Source organism: Cynoglossus semilaevis, chromosome 20 (assembly GCF_000523025.1).
Source record: "Cynoglossus semilaevis isolate Cse_v1.0 chromosome 20, Cse_v1.0, whole genome shotgun sequence".
NCBI lineage: Eukaryota > Metazoa > Chordata > Actinopteri > Pleuronectiformes > Cynoglossidae > Cynoglossus > Cynoglossus semilaevis.
The window spans coordinates 8,239,459-8,258,334 of NC_024326.1; the positions used below are offsets into that span (position 1 = coordinate 8,239,459).

Below are 18,876 nucleotides of genomic sequence, written 5' to 3' on the forward strand. Positions count from 1 at the left end.
GTCATCCTGGCAGCAGAGGAAAAAGACAAAATGACAAAATGACATACGGATACGGGAGAGAGGAATTTCTTATCTTTTTGGCGATGGATTAATTATTTATCTATATTACTATGCACTGTACCTGAAGTGATATGTGCCATCCTTCTGACCAAAGCCGCTTCCAGGTACCAGACAGATTCCAGTCTCTTCCAGCATCTTCATGCAGTAAAACATATCCGGCTGCTGACCAAGTGCCTGAGGAGGGTACAAAAAAAATAAAAAAATAGTTACCTTCGATTAATCTTACCATCTTTCAGGTTTTGAGACTTTTGATGGGAAAACTATATACGTGTGTATGTAAAATATGTATACACATTTATATATATATTTATATACATATAGATACATGTACATTTACATACACATGTACATTTTGCTTTTGTTTACAAATTTCAATTGAACTTTTTTTTTTATCTCTGTATTCTTAAAAAACAAATTAAAGTTGTAAAAGAACATGTTTTGCTGTCTTTCCCAAAGCCAGGCTTCATTAAATGCACAGTCGCTTCTCCCTGTGACAATGCTGAATTCAAAGCACCAGTTTGGGATCGCCTCAGAAAATAAGGTAATGCCATACAGGTGCAATGTGGATGTTATCACAGAGTCACTGAGATTGATTGGGTGTCAGTAGATCAGCTTTATTCTGACCTTATCCTCTCTAAGTCTAATCTTTTCCCTGGTGGCATGCCTCCGCCGCCCTTCATGATATTCCTACTGAGCAGTCAACCACAGGACAGAGTTGAAACCACCAGCCAACGGAAATCAATTGTTCCCTTTAGTAAACGGAGAGGTAAACGAATAATGCAGTTGTTTGAGTTGTGTTATCCTGTATCATGCAGTGTGTGAAGTGTGATTATGCAGTAAATTGTGATATATAATGAATGTGACCCAGGGCTTTTCAGACGTATAAAAAGAAAAAATGACAAGTGCTTTAAATAACAGCCAGTAATTGAGTCTAAATAATAAAAATAAAAAAAAATCTTGTGTAACTGTATCATTCTTTTTGTGCTTTCATAATGAGAAGCATGGACACTGACCATGGCCTCTTTGATGGCCTTTTCTGGGATGATAATGCGGGGGAAGGAGTACATGGCCCCCTGTACAGGATTACAGCTGATGCCTTGCACAGTGTTGAGAACCTGCTCTGTGAGTTTGGCCTTCTCTGCCAAAGCATTTAAAGTGGCTGTGCGCTCCTGAAAGACAGAGAGGGAGAAAAAAGTGAATGCAAAGCAAAGGGAAACAGTAAGGTACCAGAAACCCGTCCTCATTTCAACTGCAACCTCAGAGACAGACTGACAGATCAGACGTAACTGTCTGTCTTATTAGGCTCCACAAAGTCTAAAAGCTCAAAAAAAACTGTCTCAGTAATGTATGTCTAAACGCAAAGGTAACATTTCTGATTAGTGATATAGTTCAAATCACAAATTTCTCAGGCTTATTTATTAGTTCAAAGACAATTCCCTCTCTTTTAAACCTAAATCCTAACATACACTGGTTACTGATGACCTGTTGGACTGAGATTGAACAGCGTGGGCTGGAGAACGTAGACCGTGTACCTTGAGGAAGCTGTCATACGAAGGCTCTCCAGGCTGTGGAGGATTGACCACCAGGTCCATCAGAGCCTGGCCAGGAACAGGAGGACACAGACGGACCGACACCAGTTTGGTCAGCTGGACCTTCACTTCATCGTCCATGTTGATGATCTCCATGTAGCCTCCGCGGAAGCCACATCTGACATGAGGTTGTAATTATACATTAGAAATGAAAAGAAGAAGAAGAAGAAGAAAAAAAGATTCTGGCTTCCTTGACAGATTTATCCTTGCATAGATTTGTGACCATGACTTACTCTCCCATGTAGCATTTGGAGGTGGAGTGGAAGGATGCCAGTTCCACAGATTTGGAGTACTCTGGTCCCATCTCAAACAGAACCTTCTTAAAAGAGTGGAACTCACAACCATCTGCATACACATTATCCTGGTACACCTAGAGACACCGTAGGACAAAGTACAGATGAGATACTTCAATATACATATATGTTAGAATAAAAATAAACAACAAAACAGACATATATTGAAATAAGTGAATTACTTCATCAGCCATGAGAAACAGACGCTCCTTTGCTGCAAACCGTATCACATCTTCAATACACTGTCTGCTCTGGACCTGACCTGGAAGAGTACAGAAGGGGGAGTAGGGGATAAATTACTGTTATGTCACAGTGCTGCCATCTGGTGGGTCGTGTTAGTAGCACGTTTATTAGGCTATGGCTCCCGATGAAGATTAAACAAGAATATACTCTATATAAATTCTATAATTAAGGGCTTCATTTAGATATATTTTAGGCTAAAAAACTATCAATACAATAAAACAAATACTGTGATTTGTGGAAAAATAAAGAAGTTTGTTTTTATACACAAAAAAGGTTCAATCAATTTTATAGTTCAAATGGGCATATTTTATAGATAATACTTGGCAGTGACAGTAAAACAAGATCTGGTTTGACCTTAGAACAGCAGGTTAAGATGTTATTTAAAGGTAAGTATACACTGATCTCCATATTCACAGTGGCCCTTTGTTTATGGACCAAGTAAAAAAAAATATTTATATTTATTTAAATTATTATGTATTAACTTTGCAGGTTATTGTTAGCTGCAGGCTTATTAATCCTATGCAGTTATGTTTTTGGAAAGAGCTGTGTTCACCTGTGGGGTTTCCAGGGTTGATGATGCACAGGGCTCTTGGGTTGCAGTACTCCCTAGCTTCATTCAGGGCGCGCTGCAGTTCATTTATGTCCATACTCCAGCAGTTTTCTTCATTCAAATAGTAGTTGATCTGCACAGCACCGAGTTCAGCCAGTGCAGCTGAATACAGGGGATACTGTGGTATGGAGATCATGATGCCAGTACGGCTGGCACCTTCACCACACACCAGCAGCTTCAGCATGGTCTGAGAAGGAGGTCAACAAACAGACCTCAGCTGGGTTTAGGAGTTCATTTAACATTCCCTTGATGTAATTTAAAATACATTTTAATGACTTTGAGACAATAAAATATTCCTTTGAGCTTAACCTCACAAGCCACATGAACTCACTGAAGTAGCTGATCAAATGATAAAGACAAATGGACCTCAAGGGGATAAAAGTTCAATTCCATGTCAGTTGCATATTTGATAAGACTTGGAAAACCAGTAGGAGCAAAACATTTTAAGAAGTATCTGAAATTGTTACCACACTTAAAAAAATGATTCAAATCTCAAGACTCCAAAATGTGTTTTGTACCACAATGCCGTCGCTGGCCCCTGTAGTGAGGTAGATGTTGTCAGGGTCACAGGGCATGCCCCCATCCCTTCTCTCAATGTACAGAGCCACATCCTTACGAACCGATTCAATGCCTTGACTGGCACTGTAGGAGCCTGAGATTCAAACAGAGATGATAAACATTACTACAGAGCCTCAAGGCCATAACCCAGGGCCACAGCCCCACCTGGAAGTGAGTTCATGTTAAATAGTTAAATATTAAGCTATACAGTGCAGTCAATAAGGTACACACCCATACTGTTCCCACCGCAGGACTGTAAAATGCGGTGTGCTCTACTTTTAGCATCCTCAGGGAAAGTGTTGTCATTCAATAGCTCAGGGTAGGAGCACAAAGCCAAGACCTTTAAAAGAGAAGAATCGATGTGAGATAAAGGCTGGAAATATATTACATTGCTACAAAAAAAAAACAAACCTTTAAAACACAAGTTTAAAACTTGGTAGTCTTTGAAAAAGAAACTCTAAAAGAGCTACAGTACAACAAACATTTTAGATGCCGGTTTGACTAAAAGGTCTTGACAACAAACCTGTCGGAAGAAGGTTATTGGCTGCTGTCCCATGGCGTGTGCATCACCGATGTTTGCCTTGATAACTTCAGCGAAAGGTTTCTTCATGCCCTGCAGATTATGAACACATAATTTGCAAAAGTAAAAAAAATGGGTTTTCATAAACACTTGATGCTTTGAGCCGAAAAAATCCAGGACTGAGAGTTCCAGGAGTCACACACTCAATGGTTTGGCTGAAGCAGTAATTACACCACAACTCTGGTGAACAGAATAATTAAAAGAATTATAGCATTCCTTTCCTTTGGAGTCTCTACAGGAACCGCTTTGAGACACGTCAGTGTTCATGACAAGGCTATCACAGGCGCAAAGAAAATACTGCATATTCTACATTAAATAGTTTAAAAACAATAGTGACCTCACATGTGAGCTTATGGTTTTTAACATTTTTTATTATTTACTTAATATAAACAGTGGGGGGTCACCAACGTAGCACCCATGGACTACCTACGGTGTCCACAGGCTATGTTCTTAAAATAAAACTAGTCAACAGGAGGGTCAAAAACTGTACTGTGTTACTGTGTTTTTTGAATCAGTTACACCTGCAACGATATTCAAATGGGTGCAATGACGATGGTAAGAAGAGTGTCTGCTATTGAACTAATTATTCTTACATTGTTTGTGAAGTCTGCATTAAACAAGTAGCTCTCTGTATTACTAAGTGCCCTTGAAGAAGCTCTCAGTTTCAAAAAGGTCGGTGACCCCTGCTACACCCCTTCTGTCAATGTATGCGTGGGTTCATGCCCCTGCACTATAACTGACTCAGCCGCATGACCAAGATGCCAGTGTTATGTTTAGACACGGAAACAAAGAACTGACCTCAATACACCAACTTATCAGACTGATAACAGTGGCTTCTGATAAATGAACACGGAGACATACATTACACAGAGCTCTTTGACCTTCTCAGAATGTAGGATACCAGTATTACACCAAGGAACAACACATCAAGATCTCATTTTGTGTTGCTGGCAGGAGACTACTTTCTTCCAGGGAAAAGCAGATAGGATTACTGTCAGCTGGGCCAATAACAATATAACATTTCAGGAAAAATAATCTCTAAAGCAGCTGTGATCACTGAGGAAGGACGCAGTATCACAGGGAGATGCACAAGGACACACACATATACAGTGTTGACAACAGATGTTATGAACAGCATGGACACACACAAAAAACACAACTAAGTTCAGACAACTCTCCTCCCCTGCTGCACCCTCCACCCTGTCATCATAACAGCCTGTTTGTTTTAATTCAGACCAGAGGTAAGTCACTGATGTTGTGCTCTCTTATTGGTCACAATTCAGAGGCGTCTCTCATGCTGGACCAATGATGTTATAGAAGGAGGGGGGCACATAACCCCCAGTGTGCAAATGACCACCCATTCATGTTGTGGATCTTTGAAAGACAGAGCTGACCTCTGATCCTGAGAGCAAAGTGAGAGAACTGTGCTTTTTGTCTTCTTCACTGAACATTCCAGCAAACAGAGCTGAAGTGTTTCCAGATGATGTCCCAGTGGTCTCTGGGTAAATCTTCGGCAGTGTTTCATTTACTCTAAGGACTAAAACTGAACATTTGTTTGAATTTTTTTTAGAACATACATAATTAAAAATGACATCACTGAAGTGGAGTATTTATTCAGTAACATTTGTCTCATCTAATCTGACTCCACAATAGTCATGTTTATCATTAGATCTGGCAGGTTTCAGTCAGCGAAATGAAAATGTATTTTGAATTACGTTCAGTATTTGCACCTCTACCTGAAACACGGAGTTCTTGTTTGAGGATCACTGGGGGGGGGGCGGGACAAGCTCAACCTATTTCAACAAGTAAGTGAGAAAATCTCACACTGTAAAGAAAATGTGAGCTGGTAACCAAAGTAGATAATCAGAGGGTGAATGTTTATGTACCGTATATTCATGAGATTGTCTATTTGATCCCAGACAAAAGACAGAACAACAGTGCGACCCATTTCCCAAAGTAACACAACACCATCCAACTATTTGGAAAAGTGCTGGGTTATAAACCAAATGAATGAGGGGTTGTTTGTCCTCCATTCCAGGACTGGAACCAATTACTTTTGGTACATTGTTTCCCTCTGGCTCAATACTGTAAAATATAATTTAGAACATCTGTGGTTACATTAGTTCATTGACTGCAGAAATTTTTATTCCTCTTTCACTTTGTCATTTTGTTTGTGGTTTGGTTCAAAATGAGGATTCAACCCTTTTCACATTGACACACTGCATGCCATAAAGCAATAACGTTCAGGGTTGCACATGATATAACACTGCTTAGTCACGTAGAAATTTCACCCTAACCATTAAATCTTATCTCCAGACACTTGACCTTGATTACAGTAATCCAACTCTCTTTTAGTTAATGTAGGTGTTCAAGACAGCTTAAACAGTAGTTTAAAGTATTTTTCCACAATTATTTGTGAAAACACAGACACACCGTACAAATTAATGTACTTTTTTCAATACTCCACATTAGAGGTTTCATCAGTGGCGACTTATTGTGCAGGCACACAGGCATTATCCACCACTGACACAAAGTTAAAACAATAATTAAATAAAACAAAGACTGATTTTGGTTCTTGGAACACAATAACCTAAAATTCTGCAAAAGCCACTAACTCTTGTTGAACTTAACCAAACCGTGTCAAAATATTATGTCCCTCCTCTTCCTCAGTGTGATGATTATTAGCATTTAGCTTCTTAGAAAACGCTTTCATCCTGTGTCTGGGATATCTGAAAAGTTCCTCAATCTCAAAATGTGGATTCCAACCTCCAAAGTGTCCTATTACCTCCAACCTTCAAGTGGACAGTTGAACCTGGGTCAAAGGAGCAGAGTCAGACTGATAACAAGTCAGGAAGAGAACAATCTGCATTAGTTACATAACAACTTTCATAACTAATAATTATCCCAGTAGTTAAAGGCCAATCAAGTCTAGTTTAACATTCTGAACATCTGAGTTTACCACCACTGAACAATGCAACTGGTAGACTGCCCAGAAATGATAAATCGCTTTTATCAACTGTTCAGAAAATAAAAATTTTTTCTTTTTTTTTTTTTTTTTGTAGTGAAATGAAGAATCTTTGAATCTGCACTGGTTTGGTCAAAATGCTTCCACCAGTGAGCCAACAGGTCATAACAACATCTGTCCACCCAGGTTTCTGCTCCTTTCACCTGTGCGAGAACATGTTCACAAACTCATCCTAGTCCGGCCCACAGCACACATGAGATGGCAGTTTTCACACCAGATTGCACACAGTACACAAAAAGCTTATTGCCACATCACCACAGACAGTCGAAGAGAGAAATTAGACTATAATAATGACGTGTACTTATAGTGTCAGTAATTTGGAATGGTAATATTATATTTTATTACTGAAGACAAAATGACAACGGATGAATTTATGAAGAGTCAATCTGGCTGAACCTAAAAGACACCATGCAGTGGTGAATCATCGTCCTGGAAAGCTTAATCTTTTACTTGTTTTTGTAAAAATATGGTGATGTAAAGCTCCACAGAACTGATTCATAATTAACAGCATTGTTGCAACAGTAAACTCCACCTAAAACCAGCATGTCATATGCATGAATTGCAGCACTGAATCAAAGGGAGTTTCTTAAAAAGAGTAATGAAAGAAATAAGGTTCTGAAAATAAGGAGGAGATAAACTCAGCCACAACCAGCTCCACCTACAGACACTAATGTCACCCTTATCTATATATATTATTTTATCTGATGTTCGTCATCTAAACCTTTTTTTTTTTTTTTGCTGAATCCATCATGCTACGGAAGAACCAAACAATGAAACTGTACATGCAAAACAAGAAGAACCTGAACACCACAGCAAGCAAGAGTAGTAAAGTTTTGTTTAAAAGAAACTGCAGTACTAAAATCAGGAATATAAAGTTAATACATTTGTCCCATAATTGCCAGTATCCACCCACTGTCAATTCAAGTATAACATTGATGAATGTTTTACACTAATTATATGCGTACCTGACAGGAAGTTTGCAAAGATGGCAGCACCCTGTCACTAAATGTTAACAAATGGGGAGCTTGCATGAACACACTGCAGTAGGAAAAATACTCAAGAGATTTTGACAATTCTTAAACAAAACAGAAGAACTTCTGGTAAAGGACTAAACATGTTCATAGCTAACATATAGAAAGAAACACGCACCAGATGAACTTTGCAGTGTTGTGATGACAGTAAAGGCCAGCCATGATGCAACAAAATAAAGCTCCTGCTGTCAATCACATGTGATGTCCAATGGTATTTAACTCCAACTTTATTTTCATGGTCTACTACTACATTGTATAATTTTATTATTATAAGTGTTAAAACTTGAGAAATGGTCTCAGTTTTGTACTTAGATATGCAGAACTCAAATTTGCTGCTACTGGTACCGTCCAGTCCAATGTATTATTAAGCAACCAAGCAAAAATTATATTGCGAACTTTTAACCCAAAATATTGCTGTGTATGATTTGATTCGAAACCACACAAACCTCGGAGAGCTCTCTTTCCAGCTCCAGCGCCCGCTGCACAATGGGCCCCCGCACGGCATACTCCACTTTCTTCACCGTCGGGTTCATGTTGTCAATGGTCAACACCTTGGCCCGGGACATCATTCCATTTTCGGACATTTTCTCTTGCGGGAGTCCACGCCGCGTTGCACTCAAACTGGACAGGGCTCTAGCGGGAGAAGAGGGGGACAGATGAGGAGATGTGAGTAACCGGAGTTTGGAATCACCGTCGGACCGCTGCGCTCCACCGCTTTGTCCTCGGCCCAATGGCAGAACGTTCCTGGCGGATAAAATACGTATCCGTGTGGCTGACATGTTGTAAACCTCTTCGTGCGCACACTGAGGTAATGCACCGCGGCTCGTCTGGTTTCTTTATCTGTGCAGCGGAAATCTGAAAGTTGTGTGGAGCGCAGAAGTGACTAAGCGCCCAGACCTTTGAACCAAGCACACACTGCTGATAAGGCTAGTAGGTATTCCACTAAACCACAGGCTGCAAGCAAGTTCGTCTATGCAGCTGCATCCACACACTGCCACAGTTAATTATTGGGGTACATTCCCCCGCACATGGCAACGCGTCAGCCTGCGACTGTATCCTCCCCTTTATATACTCATCCCACCCCCTCTCCTCCACGTACCGTTGTCAATCAGGCTCGGTTCTCAGGTTACTGAGCTCAGAGCAACGTGGCTTTGGATGTGATTCAGAAAGATGGGACCAGCTGACCGACGCAGTCTAACTTCTACCCGAGTTTTTGTGGCTGCTTTGCACTGCGCCTCAAGTTTTGTCCTCAACTCCCTGCAAGTATTGGGAGGAGACTTTGGGGGAGGATGCATGCTCCTCCCTATCTGCGCTGAAGGATCCGCTTCAAACACGAGTTAGATTTGTTTAAGGGATGTCAAAACAGAGGATGCACAGTATGGATTTTTTTAGTGTTTCTAAATAATGTTCTTATAATTAGTCACCTTTTGTTAAACCGACCTTTTGTATGTAAACCGTGGGATAGGTAGTGTTTTTATATGTTCTTATAATTAGTCACCTTTTGTATGTAAACCGTGGGATAGGAAACCTGAGACATGGGTCTGGGGACCAAATTAAAAACTTAAAGTTGGGCTGTACAGGAGGTATGTGAAATAAGAGCAAACGTATTCACAAATCTTGAACTTTACAGAAATGAGCATGTTAATCTTCAGTCAAATAATGCCATTCTGTGTGTTTCTGGCCAACCTTTTGAAGACATGCTGCATTTTTATTCGGTTGAAATGGCTCAGTGCAGAAACATTGGAAAATGTATTGTCTTAAATATATATTACAACAATAGTCATTATTGGCTCTTATATTATGCACATCAACATCAAAGAAATAATGTTAAATTCATGACTTAAAAGGCAACACATTTAGGTGTAAAGAAAGGTATTTAGTCCAAGTCATATTACCTGGTACACTTATATTCATATTTCTCAGAATGACTCACTTCACTGTGGCGTCCATTGCTATTTTCAGGCCAACATCGATATTATAAAAAAATGATTGGAAAAAAAAACTAAGCATTTGGAGAACAACCTTACAAGGGGAACAGCAAATATGTGTACACTAAAATTAACATTTTTATAGTCTATTTTAACTATTTTCTATTAAGAGACCTGAGACCAGTGATCAAAAGTGCTCAGAAGTCATTTAATTACATCAAACTAAATCAAAATGGGTTGCATTTAAATGCACATGGTTAAAAATTCAGATTATTTTTTATATTTGCCTAATCCAATAATTTTAGTTAGTTATCTTTTCAATGAATAAAACAATTCTGTAAAAGAAATAGTTTGCTTTATTTGTGATTTTATAACTGTTATCTTAGTTCAGTTAGTATTACATAAGTAGCAGCAGCAAAGGTACAGCAGCATAATAGGTAAGTTCCACGTGTCACTGCAAAGTAAACACTCAAAACCCAGTGGCTGTGACTATATCAGTGAGGGTCTGTGTGGCCACTGTGCGAAGTGCAAAGGTGGGGACTGATGGAGGCACAAGCAGAAAGAGTTGGTGCTGTGCTGTTTGAAGTCCATAGCTTTTGCACTCCTCTGTCACTAGGTAACACTGTAGTGGCTGGTGTGTAAATCCACGGACAAACTCTTCAGTGGTGTTCCTCTGAGCACTCTCATCTTGAGAAGCGCACAGCGTCTCCTCCTGGCTGAAGTAGCGTGTGATGCTGAAGTTGTAGAAGAGCTTCAACAGCTCCCAGCAGCGACCATTGGAGAGTACAGGTGCAGCACTGGGCTTAGTAGTAGTGTGAGAACACAGGACACAAGAGATGGACCGACGTGTTTCACGATTGATGAGCAGAAATGCCAGCACGTCAGGGTGCAGGGATACGGATGCTGGTAAACAGCGTCCTCCTACAGTCAGACATTCTCGTAGGGTCTCCGCTAGTGGTGCCCAAAATCGGACCACCAGTCCACTTTGGGCTCTTTGCAGGGAAGGAGTGGGACCACACAGGACACATACATCAGCTCCAGGGAGCAGCTGAAAGCGAAGGAGACGATGAGCCACAGTGGGACTGCCATGAGGAAGGAAAACTGGGTAATCACAGGATGATGATCCAGAGGCTGATAGTGTTCGCATTAGTGCAGCTAGCAGAACAATTTCCTGAGGTGCCAGTCGCCACCACTTTTCAGTTGCTGACACCATTCGCCCATGAACAAGGAGGCAACCAAACTCACTGTCCGCGGCCTGAGTAAACCCATCCACAGCTGCTTGAACAAGTGAAGGGTTGGGTGGTAGTAATGAGTCAGCACAGTGGGTCAGGTTACCCAAGATCCCCTCCTGCTTCTCCTCTAACAGCTGATCTATGAGGTTGAAACACGACCTTAAATCTCTTTTCAACCTTTCAACATTCCGGATGTTGACCAACTCCTCCTCACCCAGCACCAGCACCATGCAGTTCCACACATTCTCCAGTAGGCGCTGCAAATGGGCTTCCTTCTCTTTCCCGCTGCCTGCACCGCCATGCCCACTTCCACTCACAGCGATGAGCATCACACTGTCGTGGAAAACCCTCCACACCACTTTGCCCCCGCCTTCAGTTTCACAGCTGGACAACACTACCTCCTGTCCACCGCCAAACATGTGAACACCATTGAGAGAGCCGATGATAGAAAACGGCAGTTGTCTGGAGGCGCCCCGTGTGAAAAGCGGAACCCCGCTCGTGGCTGTGAGGCAAAGCAGCTGAGTCGAACCGTCCTGAAGCATCATCGTATCCACTTGCTAAATTATACCGTCAGAATATAAATATCCGCTGATGCTTGGGATTATTTTACCTCATAACGATGGGTTTTAAACATTAGCAAGTCATAGTTTTAAGCTAAATCTGTTTCCATTTTTGCATCACGGCACCTTAAGCCATTGGCATCACGCAGCACTTCCTTACATCATGTTTAAACTGGTCCCCGCCGCGACAAAGACACTAGATATCATGCAGTTAAAATTAGCTATAGGTACTGACATTCACAAGCCCTCGGCTCGCTAACCTCCTGTTTCGTGCTGTATAAAACATGGTAGGTTAACAAAACAAGTTACCGTTGTTTCCACAGTAACGTTGTCCCATGATTCATTCTTCAGACGGCGAACTGAGGACAATACATTAAGCTGACCGAGCTTCAGTCATGAGTTACGAGTTCTAAGGTTGCCACGCTATGAGCGGGATCAGCAAACCGACCTGGAATCAGTTCGCGCATCCACATAAAAGTGCTCCTGATTGGCACAGTTTTTCCACTTCTCGCGAGAGTTAAATATGACTGGCGTCATTAATTTGTTTTCTTTGTGTTTTTGTTAAAGATATACTGTTAAATGTACTGTCACCTAGCGGTGAGGATAGACATTACAAAATAGGTCTTTAATCCCTGTGTGCAGTCAAAGCAGGGAGTTATTTGGCAAAAAATGATTCAAGTTATAATCTCTACTCCGCAGCTTCTTCTGGCTTAGAGGAATGTGTTTAAATCAAAGCTGTCTACCGGTATAATTTTGCATTTTGGTTTTGCCTGTGATAATCATACTTTAATTAAGGCTAGCCATAATTACAAAAAAATGACTACAATGGACACAGCCATGTTTTATCACTGTGACATCTTGATGATATTTTTTTGGCTGATATGATGAAGTCTATGCTAATAAAAAACACATTTGTATCACCTTTTTAATAGCTTTTCTTTTAACATTTTTTAAAAAACATAGCCCTTTCCTTCACATGACATTAACATTGGTTATCTATTAAATATGGTACAGTATAAAATATTTTAAACAATGTTTTTATTTAAAACATTCCATATTCTCTCAAATTTAAGAGAAAAACCAACCAGGACACGCATAATTAAGAAGCTGAATTAAAATGATTTCTAATTACAAATTCTTTAAAAAAAAAAAAAAGAAAGAAAGAAAGAACTGATTCGGCTTCAAGGGATTATTTAATTATTGGCTGCTGCACTGCTCTGGAATAGTTTGGTATTAAAAAAAGTAACCTTACAGCACATTAGAAACAGCATTACAGACCTTGTAGTAGGAAACAATGTTTTTATTTATTAAATACAAAAAAGTAAGGTACAGTGACAACTAAAGTAGAACAATAGAAAAGGCACAGCGATTTTCAAAAGAAAAAAATCACATTGTGTTAATTTAAAAAAAATGTCTTCTTTCTACTGGGGCTGAAAATAGACATTTTTTTTCCTGACGGTGTGGTTCTCTACACTCAAAGGATTCAATGGCAGTAAAACAGCTTAGCATGAGGAGCAGTGTTGAGGTCAACAATTCCCTGTAACATCACAGCGAAGGCCTTTAGTAACACAAACAGAAGAAAACACACATTAGGAAGGTTTAAACAAAGTGCCAACATGTATCAGGAAAGAAGGATCAAAGACTCACCAAATGAGTACAGTGTTTTCACAAGAAGGAGCAGACCTTCTGTGGCCTGAAGGGGTTGGTGCTTGAGGACACACCTGTGAGCAGAGGGTCATGCAGCGCATTCTGAATGCAAAACTGCTGAAGGTCGGCTGCTGCCTGGGAGACCTGGAGACAAAATCAAATCTGAAAAACATTTCACCCTGATCTAAATTTCTGTAACTGCGTGTAAAAGTATCCCATTTGGGGGAAGGGTGTGTTTTGTTTTTGCTTTGGTTGAGTAGTCTTACAACAGGGTGAAAACAAACAAGTAATGCACTGTGGCAGACGAAATCGAAGCGTTTGTTTTCTAGGATATGTCTTTATTCAATGCTGACCTCTACTGCTGAGTTTGTGCTAATACATATGCATCTCTAACTATATCTGAGAATCAGATAAGGTTAAAACAATCTCAGCAGGTTAAAACCAAATGCACATGACACTGAATTCATGCATCTATAGCAAATGAACAGTTGTTAATGACATAAGCAGCCCCCTTAGTCAATTGGGCGATTGAAGACAAATGGTTACAAACTTTTACACTACATTCCACCTCTGAAATATTCCAAATATACTAGTAAGAACAACATTAAAATACAGCATCACAGTGACGCTGAACGAAGCTGGAAAACACGGATTTAACAAACGAAAAAAATAAAAATGATACGCTCTTTCCAACGCTACATCACATCACAGAAAAATATTTTTGGTGAAAATAACTCCACAAAGCCAAAAAAGTTTAATGACTGACCAAATCCTTTAAAAGGGCATCATTTGTTACTTTATAAATATTTGCAAAGATTTGCTTTAGTTTTGCTTTTACATATACGAACGAACAACGCCCTGTTCCGCCTGTTGACTGTTGGCTGACTTCTGCACTCGCCGAAACGTTGGCTAACCCTATTAGCGTGCCCTGCTAACAGTCGACATTTCACCGACGTTATTTGAATAAAAAAAATAAAAACGTGGCCATACCTTCACTCTGTGGATGCTCGCCTCAAATCGCAACTGCTGTACGACTTTTTTCATGGCTATGAGATTTGAGGAGCTCGACATTGTAGATATTTTAACGGGTGAACAGATAGTGAAAAGTAGGAGGTAGTAGCTGCTGGATGAGGCTGTGCCAAAGATGATCACATCCGGGTTCCGGTTATCCGACTATGCCCACAATGTCCACTAAGCGGCGCACAAAACACAGTAAATATTTAATTTTAAAAAATGTCTTTATTGTACTGTTAAATCGGCTGAATCGACCATTACTTCCCTAATGTCAATATTTAATTTGGTTACAAGTCATAATTTATACATCTTTAATACATAATCAATAAATTAATTTAATAAACACACATCACAACTAAAAGACAGACACCATTCATGTTGAAATCTGTACTTGGTAGGCACCACCACTAACAAGAAAACATTCAAATGCAAATCCAGTGTTGATTTGTTTGTTGACAAAATGAACAATGGCAGCTTAATTAAAGTGCGTTCTCACTGATCTGCTCTGGTGAACTGGTGATTTGTGCACGTTCACAACCAAAGCAATTCAATGGAAGGATGAGGCTGCAAATCAGATGCTCATTGTCAATGTGTTTTTTTGTAAAATAAAAGGCACTGATTGTCCTTTAAGTTAGGTTGTTCTCATCTTCACCAAGAGAGAAGATACTCAAGTCTCCACTCTCGACTCTGTCTCTTGACTTCGATCTTGTGGCTTCGCCTTCAATGGTGCTGGACTCTTGCCAGCGTCCTCGATTTGAGTATCTGGAGGAACTGAAATGTAAACATATGGTATATTTGTAATTATTATAGAACATTGGGACATTTGTGGTGTGTGGCCCGCTCCTGAGGGATGTCAATAAAACCTAAAGGTCAAATGATGTCCTTATCTTACTGTACGTCTTCTCCATACTTTGCTCTTTAAGCAATTTAAAATGAATTTTGCAAATTAACAACTGGATAATACAGGATTAGACATAAATATTCAAGTAACTGGATCTATCTTGAATTGTCATGTAATAAATACGTTGTATAAATGATAATGATAATAAATGGAGTAAAATAATCATGATGATGAACTATCACAACGGGGGGCAGACTGATGACACTAGAAATGACAGTACCTGCTTTCTGGGAACAGGCGGAGTGTCCGGTAGAGATCAGTGGTCGTTGGCATAGCAATGCTCTGCGTCTTTTTTGGAGTGGAAAATGTAGCGTAGGTTGATGATTTTGTCATTTCAACTTTTGTGGAAGACATTCTCAGTTCTGGCTCACTTCCTGTTAAGCAGACAATGGCATCATCACCATAACATCCACTGCTACAGATGTATGCCTTAAAATGACTAAATACTGTTTCCTTACTTATTGATAAGGCACTTTGACCATCAGACGAAGAACATCTGCGTCGGTCGATAAAGGGAGTCATGTTCAAAAACTGATTCTTGAGCCAAGCAGCTCGGTCCTCCTCAAAGGCTTTTTTCTGTTAAATAATAAAATGAATTAAGCAAAGGTTGTAGACTTTAAAGTAATACAGTGTACTTTAAACTATACACATTTTTAGCAGCACAAACCTCTCGTCCCAGGCGAATAGCAGCTTCAGTGAAGGTCTTCCTCTCCCTCTCAAAGTTTCTCTTCTGTTCCTCAAAGAGCCTCCACTCCTCTTTGAGGCGCTCCTTGTCCTCCAGTGTGTAGCAGTCATTCAGGAGTGCCGCGGTCTCGTCATCAAAAGAGGTGTTGAGCTGTTGCTGCAAAAGCAGAATTAGATGCACAATTTACTAGAAGGATTAATTGGTTTTAAATGTTTAAATAAACTCTATTGTTATTTGTGACACTGTTTTCTAGACACATTCACTTGACACTGACCTGTAGGAGCTGCTGTTGAGCATGAATGAACTCTTTGCACTGCTGGACTTCACACTTCATCCTCTCCATCTCAGACTCATGGGTCTCCCTCGGTATCACTTCTCTACTGGACTCCATTTGGTTCTGGACTTGGGAAGCTTGGCCAACAAAATTTTAATTTAATATGATTAGGTTTAATTTCCGTTCCAAGGTTTTAAATCAAAGCTTGATTTTCACACAACAAAAAACGTCCATAGTTGTTAGGTATACTACACTTGTTTTCTTTTCTCTACCTCGAGTGTTCAACTTCTCCATATGGCTCCTGAGTTTCCGCCACTGCTGGCGAATGCTGTAAGTGAGCTGCTCCTTGGCCTGCTCACAAGACAGGTCCAAGATTTCTCTGCTGGAGTCTCCAGTTTTCTCCTCCCCATCTGAATCAGCCTAAAAAAACAAAAAAAAATGTGTATCTTTGCAAAATGTATTTTCATGTCCAAATCCAGAGAAACATAAAACAGCATTCCCAGTACTTTGTACCAACCAGTGCTGGGATGTCTGAATTTCAGCTTATGTGTGTTACCATGGTCACAGAAATTATAGTTTTTAAGAATCAACAGTGACAGCATTGGTAGCTTTAAATCTACAAAGCTAAAATGTTTTACATGGTCAGCGATTTAAATGTTAAGAATACCTGCTCGTGGCTGTCATCAGCACTGGCTCCTCTGGCCTGTCGTGGACTGAGGATGTGCATCATCTCCTTCTTCATCTGCTGAAGCACTTTCTTCAGCTCAGCATTTTCTAGCATCAGGGATTTCTGACTGGCCTCATAATCACTGAGCAGGGACTTGTACATTTCACTTTCATGGCTACAGCAAATAAAATGAATACAAAGGCTTACTTTATGTGTATCCTGATTTCAAATATTCCAAAAACACTTTAAATAAAATGTTAATGCCGTGATACCTTGCAGTCGATTTTGCAGTCTTCCAGTGACCCCGTTTTCCATCTGTCCGTCCCAGGCAGTTTAGTACATCAATAGCTAAAATTTAGATAACATTTAATGTAAGTTCTTAAAGCTATGTATTTATTATGTATGTGTTAATGGTTGTATATATATATATATATATATATATATATATATATACATATACATATACATATACATATACATATACATATACATATATATATAAAGAAATCAGTAAACTTGCCCAGTTTCTTGTCCTTTCTATCCACCAGTAGCTGACTAAGGCGTTCCTTGAGCTTTGCAGCTTCTCTTTCTTTTCTCTTAGCATCATGGTTGTACTGAGAAGCGCGGCTGGCGATGATAGTTTGGAGTTTCTGAACCTACACAGTAGAGTTGAAATGTTTGTTGGTATGGTTCACACATGCAGTACACTTAAATCCTGTTTCTCACAGACAGCGGAACAACCTCGTCTTTTTCAGTTTTCAAACAGCTCTGCAGAGTCTTGATCTTGAGCTGGAGCTGCCTCTCCGTCTCATGGAGACCAGACTTCTCTCTAATGGACAGTTCCAACTGATCCTGTGAGAATGAATCAACACATTAACGTCACATTTTGCAAAAGCGAGTCACGTTGGACTGAATACATTTTTTATATATTACATATTTCTCAGCAAAACATTATCCTACAATTAAGATGGATGGTATAAGACAGACACTATGGGAATATACATTGAATAAGCTATTTCATTTTTGCAATTGCCATTTAATTAAAAATGTATACCAGCCATTCACATAGCAGGCATGATCAAGACAGCTTGTTAACTATCAGTTCAGGCTCCTGGTAGTGTACAACATTTTAAATGATTAATTTAAGGCCACCACATTCATACATGCCTTCAGTCTGCAATTGTTCATCTGAATATGCTCCAAGGTGCTGGACTTCTTTAGCTGGTCCTTTTCCAGCTCCTCTAATGATGACATATTCCTCCTGTGAATCTGCAGCAGTTCATACATGGCATTCAAAGCTGGCACTGCATTCAGGACAGGTACCCCTGGTGAGCTGGCCTCAATACAAATGGAAGAGAGACCCAGTGACGCAAGCTCCTGCAAAGAGAGAACAGGACATTGTGACTGACTGTCATTGTTCATGGAGCCGAAATGCATTTAGTTTAAAAAACAAAAAAAAATAGGGGTTTTATTCAATCATGGTGATACCACCCACCACCACCTCATACCTGATTGATGTATATGATGCACTGAGATATATTTTCCTCTGTGCAGAAGGCACTGATAACACTATAAGAGTTTTTGGACAGGGGCACTGAAGAATACAGAGAGGCAAGGTTGTTTGGTCTCAAAGGCGACATCGTCACATGTGATATGCTCGAGATTTCATAGTTAGCTGGAAAAGAAAAACAGGATAATGGTGAGGTTAATTACTTTACTTTTCTTATTTAGGTCACTGTCTGAAATGGGATCAGAAAATAGGCCATCAAACAGCTGATGACTGTCCATATTTAGAGTATTCGGTCAGACATATACTGTACAGCTTTTACCCATGGACATCTCTGTTGCCACACTTGTCCACAGGTCTCCCATATCACCAACACATGTGGACAGAAGGATGTACGGTCACGAGTTCTCAACCATGAGGTGTATTATCAGCTAGGCAGTGGATCAGAGGCCCACACCAGAACACAGCCCTG

At 40.0% G+C, this 18,876-nt stretch overlaps 4 protein-coding genes across 6 annotated transcripts in view; all 4 read right to left on the minus strand.

The window, feature by feature from the left end:
* Positions 1–76: 76 nt before the first annotated feature.
* Positions 77–12,171, minus strand: gpt (glutamic--pyruvic transaminase). Of its 3 annotated transcripts, none has more exons than XM_025066071.1 (11): positions 12,019–12,171; positions 8,436–8,622; positions 3,877–3,966; positions 3,585–3,693; positions 3,314–3,447; positions 2,739–2,982; positions 2,125–2,204; positions 1,883–2,019; positions 1,593–1,767; positions 1,074–1,229; positions 77–234 (listed from the first exon to the last, which is right to left on the minus strand). In XM_025066071.1, the coding sequence occupies exons 1-11, from the start codon at positions 12,051–12,053 to the stop codon at positions 109–111; spliced, it is 1,473 nt and encodes a 490-aa protein (XP_024921839.1). In that variant the 5' UTR covers positions 12,054–12,171; the 3' UTR covers positions 77–108. The 3 variants fall into 3 exon arrangements, with proteins under 3 accessions (XP_024921839.1, XP_024921840.1, XP_016897775.1); XM_025066072.1 differs by lacking the exon at positions 12,019–12,171 and adding an exon at positions 9,089–9,240; XM_017042286.2 differs by lacking the exon at positions 12,019–12,171 and having other exon boundaries at positions 8,436–8,768.
* fuz (fuzzy planar cell polarity protein) lies at positions 9,485–12,011 on the minus strand. The gene has a single exon (XM_008334408.3). It carries the CDS (start codon positions 11,692–11,694, stop codon positions 10,387–10,389), a length of 1,308 nt encoding a protein of 435 aa, XP_008332630.1. The 5' UTR covers positions 11,695–12,011; the 3' UTR covers positions 9,485–10,386.
* A 712-nt stretch (positions 12,172–12,883) lies between the features above and the next one.
* Positions 12,884–14,518, minus strand: LOC103396358 (guanine nucleotide-binding protein G(I)/G(S)/G(O) subunit gamma-5-like). Its single transcript, XM_008334409.3, has 3 exons — positions 14,347–14,518; positions 13,357–13,500; positions 12,884–13,267 (listed from the first exon to the last, which is right to left on the minus strand). Exons 1-2 carry the CDS (start codon positions 14,425–14,427, stop codon positions 13,375–13,377), a joined length of 207 nt encoding a protein of 68 aa, XP_008332631.1. The 5' UTR covers positions 14,428–14,518; the 3' UTR covers positions 12,884–13,267; positions 13,357–13,374.
* A 213-nt stretch (positions 14,519–14,731) lies between these two features.
* ssx2ipa (synovial sarcoma, X breakpoint 2 interacting protein a) overlaps positions 14,732–18,876 on the minus strand; it is a 5,204-nt gene continuing 1,059 nt past the window's right edge. Inside the window, exons 2-14 of the mRNA XM_008334410.3 lie at positions 18,727–18,873; positions 18,406–18,572; positions 18,065–18,274; positions 17,639–17,749; positions 17,418–17,553; positions 17,170–17,245; positions 16,898–17,072; positions 16,503–16,650; positions 16,231–16,367; positions 15,939–16,112; positions 15,730–15,847; positions 15,492–15,645; positions 14,732–15,141 (exon numbers count right to left, since the gene is read on the minus strand). Coding sequence (XP_008332632.1) covers positions 14,997–15,141; positions 15,492–15,645; positions 15,730–15,847; positions 15,939–16,112; positions 16,231–16,367; positions 16,503–16,650; positions 16,898–17,072; positions 17,170–17,245; positions 17,418–17,553; positions 17,639–17,749; positions 18,065–18,274; positions 18,406–18,572; positions 18,727–18,769 — 1,794 coding nt within the window. The 5' untranslated portion in view covers positions 18,770–18,873 and the 3' untranslated portion in view covers positions 14,732–14,996. The remainder of the gene's footprint in view (positions 15,142–15,491; positions 15,646–15,729; positions 15,848–15,938; positions 16,113–16,230; positions 16,368–16,502; positions 16,651–16,897; positions 17,073–17,169; positions 17,246–17,417; positions 17,554–17,638; positions 17,750–18,064; positions 18,275–18,405; positions 18,573–18,726; positions 18,874–18,876) is intronic.